The sequence below is a fragment of the Orycteropus afer genome, unplaced genomic scaffold (assembly GCF_000298275.1).
Source record: "Orycteropus afer afer isolate SDZICR_OR568_19922 unplaced genomic scaffold, OryAfe1.0 scaffold00169, whole genome shotgun sequence".
NCBI lineage: Eukaryota > Metazoa > Chordata > Mammalia > Tubulidentata > Orycteropodidae > Orycteropus > Orycteropus afer.
In genome coordinates, this window is record NW_006921756.1 from 3,833,934 (window position 1) to 3,846,000 (window position 12,067).

Here is a 12,067-nt window from a genome sequence, read left to right on the forward strand (position 1 = left end):
TCCTCACAACTGGACCAATAAGCAACATCGTGATAAATGGAGAAAATACTGAAGTTGTGCACCTAGATTTACCCAAAATATAAATAGAAAAGGATTTCATTTTACTTGGATCCATAATCAATGCCTATGGAAGTAGTCAAGAAATCAAATGACTTACTGCATTGGGCAAATCTACTGTAAAAGACATCTTTAATGTGTTTTACAGCAAAGATGTCACTTTGAAGACTAAGGTGTGCCTGACTCAAGCCATGGTATTTTCAATAGCCTCCTATGCATGTGAGAGCTGGTCAATGCAAATGGAAGACAGCAGCATTGATGCATTTGAATTGTGGTGTTGGTGAAGAATACTGACTGCTAGAAGAATGAACAAACCCATTTTGGAGAAACTATAGCTGGAAGAACTAGCTTAGAAGCAAGAATGGCCAGACTTAGACTCTCATACTTTGGTCATGTGGTCAGAAGGGACCAGTCCCTGGAGAAAGATATCATGCTAGGTAAAGTGTCTGAAAAAGGGAGGAACCCTTATAAAAAGCATATGGGGAGGCAGCATCTTCCTCTGACTCCCTCTGACTTCATGAGGAGGAGACAGAATCACCATCAGTAGCTGAAGCTGATTTCTATAAGGCCAGACATGCTGCCACCCACCAATTTTTTTTTTTTTTTTTTTTTTACCAATTTCTGACACCAGTTTGTGGCACTGGCCACACAGAACTCACAAACAATATTCATGATTATTGGTTTCTTAGAGAAGTAACAGGTTACAATCCAGGTTCATGAACACATTCAGGCTACAATTCTTCAATCAGGACAGTCTCCATTCTGCTGTGTCCTCAGCACGTCCCTCAGGCCCTTGGCCTCTTGGCCTCTTAGCCTGGCCTGTGCCTGGCTCTGGTAGGTGTTACAAACAGAGCTCTTTTAGTTTTGCTGATAGGCCCACCTAGGAGTACCCCACTTGACCAGCAAGCTTCCTGACCAAAGTCACTCAGCTTTCCTGCTCTGTGGGTGGGCAAGCCCACGGCTCTGTCTCCTGTCTCATGGTTCCACTGATGCCATCTCTCTGCCAAGGAAGTCCAACACAGGGATTTCTAGTCCAAGGACAGACTCCACTCCACCTCCAGCTTGTTTCTCTTGATGCAGTGAGACACCACCCCCCAAAAAAAGAAACCCCAAACTCACTGCCAGGGAGCGGACCGGACTTACACTGACCCTTGCTTGGGTTTTCAGGGCAGTAACACTACAGAAGTAGATTGCCCAACCTTCTTTGGGGGTGAGGGGAAGAACTGCCACCCTTCTGGTTAGCAGTCACATGCCTTAGGCACTAGGCCACCAGAGCTCCCCTCCCCATTTTAAGCCCAGCAGAATGACTAATCAATTCCCACAGTGTTCTATACACCTTATTTTCATGGTGTCACCCCACAAAGGTGCCCTGTACCTTATTTACATTACTAACAAGTATCCAATCCTCTTGGTGGGCACAAACACCCTACATGTGCATATTTCTACCCAGTAATCTGGTGGAAGTCACAAAGACCCATGGCTAGAAGAGCCATGGCAATCTACTCCGGAGTGATACCAACTTGGAAATCCAAGGAGGCGTCGCTATGAGTGGGGTCCGACTTGATGGCACATAAAACAACAGAAGAGCCATGCCAAGCAATTCACTGCAACCCTCAAGGAGATGGACTGATACAGTGGCTACAAGCACGGGCTCAAGCATAGCAACACTGAGAGGATGGCTAGGTCCTGGCAGTGTTTATTTCTGTTGTACACAGAGTTGCTATGGGTTGGAATCGACTACATGACAACAACTTAACAACGTCCCAATTATGCCTGCTTTTGCTCTTTCCTATCCTTATGTCTTGATTAAATGTCACTTCTTCAGATGCCTTCTTTGGCTGTCTTAACCAAATGTTCCCTAATAAGGGAGTTATATGCTATTTCTTCATTTGGCTCCTCCAATGCCTTCATCAACATTTATACTTAATTATTCGTGTATTCATTTGTTCAGGTCTGCTGCCTCCCCAGTGGAAGTTAAAACCCTTGTCACCAGAGACAATGGGTTTTGCCTCCCAACGTATAATGTTCTCCAGCACAGCGCTTGACTCGAGGTGCAGAATAAATTTTTTACGAAATGAATTTACCAATGAACAGAGCCGATGAAGAGAAGAGGGAGTGCTGGCAATCGAAAGAATGGGCAGGAAAGCTCCTCCCTTTCCGGCCGCGGTGGAAAAGACTCTGCCGCCACAGAGGCTGGGTGGCGGCGGGCGCCAGCTCGGCCCGCCCCTTTCTCTCCGCCACCTCCCCCGCCCCACCCCGCCCAGCACTGTGCCACCCCTGCGCTGTCAGCTCCTTCATAGTTCGGCCCAGACACTGTGTATGCTTAGCCGCTACTGCCGCCAGTTGCTGCACGTCCCGAACCTTAGCTGCCCGCTGTCGACTCGCCGGCCGCTTCTCTGCCCTCACCACCTTATGAAGCCGCTGGTCGTGTTCGTCCTTGGCGGGCCAGGCGCTGGCAAGGGGACCCAGTGCACCCGCATCGTCGAGGTGAGACACGGGTAGCTGGTGGACTCCTTGTAGCTTGACGGGACGCGGGGCCTGCGGATCCCGCTGCGCCTGCCGTCTGCGCCCCAGGAGCCCCGGAGGAAGCGACTACCAGTCCCGGCGGTCATCGCGCCGCCTGCGTGGCTGCGGTTGGGGTCTGCAGGAGCGCAGCATGTTGGGACTTGTAGTGCGTGTCGGCACGCGTCGGGAGCGCCTAGTCTGGAGCAGGACCGCTTGGGGTCGCTTTGTTCCTGCGCACCCTCATATATTACACTTGGAGGTCAAATTGGTGTCATGGGTGGGCTGGGACAGGGGTTTCCCGGAGGACTAGGCTTCAGGAACTCCCAGCGCCGAGGTCAGCGTGGTTGTGTGGTGGATGAATGGAGTGGGACCTCAGATTTAGGTTAGAGCGGTTTGTACCTTCAGCTGCCTGAAAGGGAGACCGGTTGGTCCTCTCCGCCTCTTTTCTCAGGCCATCTAAATTCCGAAATCTCAACTAACTTGTCTTTACTCTAGAAAGGAGCCACGTGGGGGCGGTGTGTTATTTTAGGTATGCTGTGATCTCCAGACAACTTCTGACCCAGTCAGTGGTAGGCTTTCGGGGAGGGCCAACTCTGAGGTTCAGCAGGGTTTCGTGTTTTGGACCAGCCGTGGAGTCGTGGACTGAAATCACTCTTTAACCTCTGGTCCCGCTGCCAACTCACGCTTTGTCCTTGATCAAGTCACTTCCTCTCTCCGAGTCTCAGTTGCTTGTTCTGTAAAATAAGAAGCAGTGCACTCAGATTTACCCAAAATATAAAAAAACAAAAGCTAAACCCACTGCCATTTGGTCGGTTCCGACTCATAGCGACCCTATTGGACAGAGTAGAAGTATCCTGTAAGATTTCTAATGCTGCCTCATCTTTCTCCAGCGGGTGGGTTCGCCATCCTTTTGGTTAGCAGCCAAATGCTTTAACCACTATGCCACCAGATCTTCTCCAAAATAAAGAGTACGTCCCAATTCTAAAATAGCGTTACTTTTCTTTTGCTTCAAGGCAAAACAAAATTACCAGTTCAATTGTATTAGCAATTTTGCATCCAGAGGGGCAGATAGGTAGGGGTTAGTTAGCTTCAGTGATACTTTGAGGGAGAAGGCTTATTGGAGAATTTGGGGAATGTTTGGGAGAGATGGAAAAACCGAAGGGGCGAGCAGTGCTTGTGGAAAACACTCAAAGAATCATGGTGAAACTCAATGATCAGCAAAAGTTTTTGACTCAGAATGTCTAAAATAATTCCCACCCCTTTCTCGCTTCCAGGGTATGGCCTATATTAGCTGTAGCCTTTTTACTCTCTCTGTGTTCATACAGTCAACCCTTGTCCTATATTTTATTCTCTAAAGAGCATCCAGAAAAAGTAGGTGATAAATCTTATTCATTGTTCTACAGCTATATTTATAATTATTAGTAATTTTTTAAGAGTAAAAGTGTTCCCCCCAATGAGGAAAATATATGTATTTTCTATTATTTATTTTAATTTTTGTTGAGTCTTCTCATTTTTCTAAAACACAAATGACAAATAGATTATTTCCAATTTTTGTTTTATATATTAAATGATTCTTACATGTAAATAGCAGGTACATGTAAATGAGCAGGTAAGGAGCAAAGACTTTAGAGTCAAACAGATAGGGGTTCAAACCCCAACTCTGATATACCGTTTCTCTAGACCTAGAGAAATTGTTACTTTTAGTTACGTTTCTCTGTAAAAAGGGACAAATAATATCCATCTCGTGTGATACTTGTGAATATTAAATGAGGTGTATGTTAACTATCTGGCAGACAGATGCAAATATTTTTTTCTTCACTTTAGACTTCCTGATCCTATTAGATTGATTATTTTTACTTTGCAGTATTATTTTTTAAAAATATATATATATGTATCTATATGGTTTATGACTATTACATTTTGAATATATTTAGTTTCTGACTCATAATGTGGCTTTAAATGCCCACACCCAAACTAATAATACCCATTATTACTCCACTGGATTAACAATTATGTACATATTTTGTGACTAGTATTTATTCTTTACTGTTTCTATCATGGCTACGATATTTTAAACTTGTTGATTGTCAATTATAAGATTTCCATAATGAGATAATATGTTCTATAATATATTATTCTTTAGCATTTCAGCAATTATATGAGCTATATAATTTTAAACTATTGTTTTCATGACATTTTTTTTCTTTTGATCCCAATTGTCATAAATGTCACTAAGCTGATATAAACTGATTCCAAATAGTTTTTGATTTAAGAATTGATAGCCTCTAGCTGACCAAATGGGAGCTCTGGTAGCATAGTGCCTAAGGCACTTGATTGCTAATCAGAAGGCTGGCGGTTCAAACCCACCAGCGGCTCCTCGGAAGGAAGATGGGGTGATTTACTTCTGTAGTGATACTCCCTCGGAAACCCAAGGAGGAGTCGCTATGAGTCGGTCCGACTCAGCGGTATATAACAACAACAACAGCAACTGCTGACTAAATAAGGAGCTCTGGTGGTGTAGTGCCTAAGGCATTTGACTGCTAGACAGAAGGTTGGTGCTTCAAATCCACCAGCCACTCCCAGAAGGAAGATTGGACAATCTCCTTCTGTAAAGATTTACTCCCATCGAAAACCAAAACCAAAACAAACTCACTGCCTTCGAGTCGAATCCGACCCATAGTGACCCCTCCTTGGGTTTCCGAGGCGGTATCATTACGGAAGTAGATTGCCCAACCTTCTTTCTGAGGAGTAGCAGGTGGGTTTGAACCTCCAGCCTTCTGGTTAGCAGTCAAATACCTTAGGCAGTACGCCACCAGCGCTCCCAAAGGGGGTCGCTGTGACTCAGAATCACCTCGATGGAAGTGAGTTGTTTTTTTTTTGTCCTTTAGCTGACTAAATAAGGAGCTCTGGTTACGTACTGGATAAGGCATTTGGCTGCTAACCAGAAGGTCCGCGGTTCAAACCCACCAGCCGCTCCACGGAAAGACTATGGGGCGATCTACTTCTGTAAAGATTTACAGCCTCGGAATTCCAGTGGTGGTCGCTGTGAGTCGGAAACGACTTGATGGTAGTGAGTTTTTGAGTTGAGTAAGCTGACTAAATAAATTAGAACACCGAAATGTCTTTGGTTGGTTGTCAGATTTTTTTTCTACGTGAGTCCGCAGTGTTTTAGCACAATATTTTATTATACAGACAAACACAAACTAAATCCTGAAAGATTTTTGTAATCAAAATATTTTTTTCTGTAGGTAAAAACTTACATAAATCAAGATTAAATTCACCAGCTACCATGTCATTGGTAATTTAGCTCACCCAGTACCTAAAATATGGTGGAAAATAATTGTTTCTTTGGGAATGCTACATTGATTCCCAACGCAGGCTGCCAAGAGTACATCTTTGGGCTCTGGCTATAGAACTGGAAGAAATCTTGCCCTCTAAGATACTTGGTGAAGTGGAGGGTCAGCGAGAGGGGAAGGTCCTCAAGGAGATGAATTGACATAGTGGCTATGACATTGGGCTCAGGTATAGTGAGGATGGTGAGGCTAGCACAGGACTGGGCAGTGTTTCATTCTGTTGTATGTGGGTTGGCTGTAAGTCAGAGCTGACTCCACAGCAAGTAACAACAACAACAAAGTACTTTTTGGCTGCTAACCAGAAGGTCAGTAGTTCAAACCCGCCTGCTGCTCCGCACAAGGAAGATGAGGCAATCTACTTCTGTAAAGATTTACAGCCTTGGAAACCCAGTGGGGGTCGCTGTGAGTTGGAATGGGCTCAGTGGCAGGCCTTAAAAGGGTAAGGTCCTTTTAAGGAGCTCTGTTGGTATAGTGGTTAAAGCATTATGGCTGCTAACCAAAAGGTCAAAGGTTTGAACCCACCAGCTGCTCTGTGGGAGAAAGCTGTGGCAGTCAGCTTCCATAAAGATTTACAGGCTTGGAAACTGTCCTGTTATTTTAAGGCCCTGAGATATGTAGGTTGGGGGAGAGGTATGGTTAGAGGGAACTAGTACTTGTTTTCTCCCTGAAGGCAAATTATTTTTCTGCTGATTGCTCTGCCAGACCCTGCACAGGAAAAGGCAAAACAAATATCTTATGAAAGTGTTGTAAATTGGGAAAAAAATTTGAGAGAGGTTTTAGGGTTGACTGGGTTCAAACCACTAGTCACTCTGTGGAAGAAAGATGGGACAGTCTGCTTCCATAAAGATTTACAGCGTTGGAAACTCAATAGGGGTCGGTCACTATGAGTCGCAAACAACTCGATGGCAGTAAGTTTAGTCTGGTTTTTGGTTTGCCCATTTATTTGTACTGCTCTTTTTCAATTTGTTGTTTTGTTATTTTCTAGCTAATTGTTTTCTAATTTGTGTCCTCTAGTACTAAATTTGTTTTTTAAAATTAGCTGTATTCTAAATCCCTGTAATCCTTTTATTAGAGTTAAGTGCTTAGAGTGGAGTTAATAACTTGTGGAACAACTTGCTAACAAAAAATCATAATGGAGATACTGTGTCATTCAATTTTTTATTAAGCTTTATTTATATTTGTCGTTTTGGCTCAAGGGAAATTATAGCACAGTAACCTAGATTCATCTTTGAAAATAACCACAATTGTGCAAGGAATATGTACACCTCTTCTCTTTCATTTATTTATTTTTTAGATGCCAAGAAACTTCTTCTCTTTTAAAGATTGTGAGTTCTGTTTACATAAACAAATGATGACTAAAGCTTATATGTGTGCCAAACTGCTTTTTGTAGCACCCAGAAAGTATTCTTATCATCATCTGTGTCCTAACTTCCTCCGCAGCTCATGTGGTACTTTATATAGTACTCATACTTTACATAAGAAGTGTCAGGGGCCCAACAGTTAAGTGCTGGACTGCTCTGTGGAAGAAAGACCTGGAGATCTGCATCAGTAAAGATTACAGAGAGAAAATCCTGTTGGGCAGTCTTCTACCTGGGGTCACTATGAGACAGAATTACTCAGTGACACCCAACAACAACAACAACAATATGCTTTACATAGCCATTCTAACTACTGGGCTTAGAAACAAATTTGTGTGCTACTGACATTAAGAATGTAGAAATCAGATACTTGGCTTTGTTTATATTTGTGTCTTCATTGCTGAGCATAGTGCCTGATACGTGCCAAAAAACCAAACTGAACCCATTGCTCACCGAGTTGATTTTGACTCATAGTGACCCTATCGGACAGAGAAGAGCTGCCCTATAAGGTTTCCGAGGCTGTAAATCTTTCTAACCTGGAGAAGCTAGTGGGTTTGAACGCGACCTTTCAGTTAGCAGTCAAGTAATTGACTACTGAGCCGGTGGTCCTTGCCTGGCAAGTAGGTGCTTAGTAAGTTTTTGTTGAATGAGTATTTATAGAAGTAATTTGAAGATATTTAAACATTTTTAAAATTTGGTCCCTAGGGGGCGCCCGAGTAGCAGTTAGCCCTCTCAATTTCCCGACCAGAAGTGTTTGAATGAGACCTGGATCTGTTTTCCTCAGATTTGTCATGTAACATTTCTGTTTACGCCCAGTGAGTAATGGGGTGGTTGTGAAAATATGTTGAATATTATAAAATTTCCAAGCTCTTGATTACAAGTTTTCAAAGCTGATTACCACTTACAAAAGACACCAGGTAGGAAGATTGCCTAGGTATTAAGGTTATTTACGAATAGGCCTTTCTCTTTTTGTGGGGGTAGGGTGGTGTAAGAGAGAGGTTTTTTTTTAAAAGAAAGTTTATATTTTCTATAAAAGAGGTTATGCTCAGAATCCCTGATCCTGAAGTACCACAGTTTCATGAGAAGTAGTTGTAAAATGGAGTTTTTATGTTAAGAACTTGGGAGATAGAAGGATATGTATGTTCAGATTGTTTACTGTCCTTACACTTGAAAACTTCACTTTTTGCCTTTCCATATTAAGTTACTGCAAAGGTAGTAATACTTATTGGATAAAGTTAGATACATGGATTGCTGCAGTCCAATTGACTTCAACTCATGGTGACCTTATATACAGCAGGATGAAATGTTGCTTGGTCCTGTGTTAGCCAGCATATTTGAGTCTGTGGTTGGGGCTATGCCAGTTTGTCTCACTGAGGGTCTCCCTTGCCCTTGCTTGCCCTCCCTTTCACCAAACATGATGTCCTTCTCCAATAATTGATTCCTCCTAATGACATGTCCAGCAGCTCTGTTGGTGCAGTGGTTAAGGCATTTGGCTGCTAACCAAAATGTTGGTGGTTCAAACCCACCAGCCACTCCATGGAAGAGAACTGAGACAGTTTGCTTCTGTAAAGATACACAGCCTTGGAAACCCAATAGGGGTCACTGAGTTAGAATCAGCTTGATGGCAGTGAGTTTGGTTTGGTTTGGGTGACATGTCCGAAGCAAGCAAGTTGGACAGTGCTCTGTTTTGCACCATAAGGTTTTCACTGGCTACTTTTCAGAAGGAGATTGCTAGGTCTTTCTTCCTACTCTGTCTTAATACAAAAGCTTTAATGAAATCTGTCTTCCATGAGTGACCTGCTGGAATTGGAAATACCAGTGATGTAGCTTCTGGCATCACAGTAACATGCAGGCCACTGGAGTATGACAAACTGACAGGTGGATGGTTATGGGCAAAGTTACATCTCCTGTAATCCCAAGGTCATCAGTATCAACTTCTTGGTGTGTATGCTTCCTATCTCTTTATCAATAATGTTACAAACAAAAATGTAAACATTTATCTTTTTTATCTCCAATTGAGATAAATATTTGCATTTTTATTTGTAATAATAATAAGAAAGAGATGGGAAACTACCGGTTAATTGTGAGACTTAATCATGATATATAAATAATTTATGGTAGTTATTTCAAGCCTATGCATATAGATTTCATTCATTCTTATTGTTAGCTACAGATATTCTGTAATATGGATATTACCATAGCATGATTGTACCATTCCTCTACTGATGGACATTCAGGGTCATTTGTAGGGGTTATTTTGCTATTGCAAACAGTGTTTCAATAAATTTCCTTGAAATTATAGCATTGCATATGGATGCTTTTACTTTTGTAGGCTAGATTCCTGAAAGTGGGAGTGCTGGGTCAGAGATATGTGCATTTAAAATTTTAAATGGTTTATTGTCCAGTTTCTTTTCAGAAACATGACATTTTTATCAGCAGTTTATGATTCTTTACCAACTGTGGTAGTTCAGTTTGTGTGTCAACTTGGCTGGGCCTGATTGAATGGCTGGGCAGCTGGTGGTAGTTATTCCGTATGATGAGACTGGCAATAAACTACACAAGCAGCTAAGTAGCTGCTTTTGGGATGTGGTCTGCTTCCTGTATATAAGGAGAAGCCTTGAGAATGGTCTCTAGCCTATAGCATGCTTGGACCCTGCATGTAGGCGTGTCATTGCTCAGCAGCCTGCTATGTTCTGCCGACCTTGGGACTTACAATGAACTTAACTTACAATGGCCTGCCATGTGGTTTGGTAACATCAGGACTGTGCATTTTTGCTTGTCAACCTTGGAGCTTCTTAGCCTCAGCAGCCAGCAGCTGTCTGAGTGAAGAAATACCTCTAGCTCCAGTGGGCCGGGAGCAGGAAGCAGAGCTGGACTCCAAGGTTGAGGGGCTTTCACCCAGGCCCTAGAGCCTGGCACCTTGAACTTGGACTTAAAGCCTCCAAATTGTAAGAATAAACTTCTGTTTGTTAAGGCCATCCCATTTGTGGTATATTTCTTGTCAGAGCAGCACTGGGTAACCAGAACACCAACACTGAATATTTTCAATCATTTTAATTTGTGCAAATTTGGTAATTTGTGAGATTCTCCTTCCTAAAGTTTTACAGAGTAAATTCCTCACTTAAGGTGAAATGATATAATTAACTGCATTTAAGGCGGGGGGTGGGGTGAATTTCCCTGTATTTGTTATTCAGAAAACATTTTTGAGAGCCAGGCACTCTGCCAGTCCCTTAGAAGAATAAGACAAAGATGGCTGTTATCAAAAAAAAAAGCTTTACAATGTACTGGGAAGACCAGGAAACTAATAGGCTAGAGCGGGAGCTCTGGTAGCGTAGTGCCTAAGGCACTTGACTGCTAACCAGAAGGCTGGCGGTTCAAACCCACCAGCCACTCCTCAGAAGGAACATGGAGCAATCTACTTCTGTAGTGATACTGCTTTGGAAACCCAAGGAAGGGTCGCTATGAGTCGGGTCCAACTCGACAGCACATAACAACAACAACAATAGGCTAGAGCTGTAACTCCTTTGGTAGAACTATACAAAATGTACCATTTAGATAACAACAAACAACAACAACTCATTGCTATCGAATCAGATCTGACTCATAGCAACCCCTCCTTGGGTTTCCGAGGCAGTATCACTACCGAAGTAGATTGCCTAGTCTTCCTTCTGAGGAGTGGCTGGTAGGTCTGAACCGTCAGCCTTCTGGTTAACAGTCAAGTGCCTTAGGCACTATGCCACCAGAGCTCCCACTCCTACCATTTCGATAAACCAAAACACCAAACTCACTGCAGTCGAGTTGGATCCGACTCACAGCGACCCCTCCTCGGGTTTCCGAGGCAGTATCACTACGGAAGTACATTGCCGCATCTTCCTTCCGAGGAGTGGCTAATGGGTTTAAACCACCAGCCTTCTGGTTAGCCGTCAAATGCCTTAGACACTATGCTACCAGAGCTCCCCATTTAGATAAGGGGTATCTAAATCTGAGACTAGGGTTTAGGGAAGACTTCTCAAGGAGGTGATGTGTATGAACTTAGTAAGGACAGTAGGAAAGAAGCAGCTGAGAGATGTGGGGGAGTGGAGAGCACTTATTAGCAGGGTGTAAGCCTTACACAGGATTATTGGAAGTTTCAATTTTGAGAAAAGCCCAAAGGAGTAAGCCAGGGTAAGTGAAAATGACCCAAAATACTTTCTGAATGCAAAATGTGTGTGGGTGCAAGAAGGGCATGGCAGCGCCTTCTGACCTCCTCTAACTTCACAAGGAGGGAGGAGGGTCAAGATCAACATCAATAGCCCAAGGCCGATAACTATGAGGTGGAAATCGGACCTGCTGCCACCCTCCAGCCTTTTCACTAATTCTCACACCAACTGCCCCTTCCACAGCACTCTACATCTGTGCTGGGTTCAATAATCCGTTGCAGTGGCCACACAGAATTCACAGACAATACTCATGATTATGGGGTTTATTAGGGTAGTAACAGGTTATGCAGTTCAGGGTCAGGAATGCTCAGGATACAGTTCAATCAGAACAGCCTTCCCGCAGCCATGCCCAAAGACAGGTGTCTCTCTGGCCTCAGCTCTCAGCACTGTGGCCTGGCCTTTGACCTGCTCAGGCAAGGGTTAACAAAGCTCTTTCAGCTCTGCTGATAGGTGCCCCAGAGAAGAATCACTGGTAGTTGGAAAATTTGGCCTTGGTGACAGAAATAATGCTGGAACTCATATGGTAGAATTTTGCAAGACCAATGACTTGTTCATTGCAAACACCTTTTTTCAACAACACAAACGGAGGCTGTAC

At 43.3% G+C, this 12,067-nt stretch overlaps 1 protein-coding gene across 1 annotated transcript in view; it reads left to right on the forward strand.

Annotated features, from left to right (window-relative positions):
- Window positions 1-2,376: 2,376 nt before the first annotated feature.
- Window positions 2,377-12,067, forward strand: part of CMPK1 (cytidine/uridine monophosphate kinase 1) — a 44,617-nt gene continuing 34,926 nt past the window's right edge. The window contains exon 1 of the mRNA XM_007946707.2: window positions 2,377-2,544. Coding sequence (XP_007944898.1) covers window positions 2,377-2,544 — 168 coding nt within the window. The remainder of the gene's footprint in view (window positions 2,545-12,067) is intronic.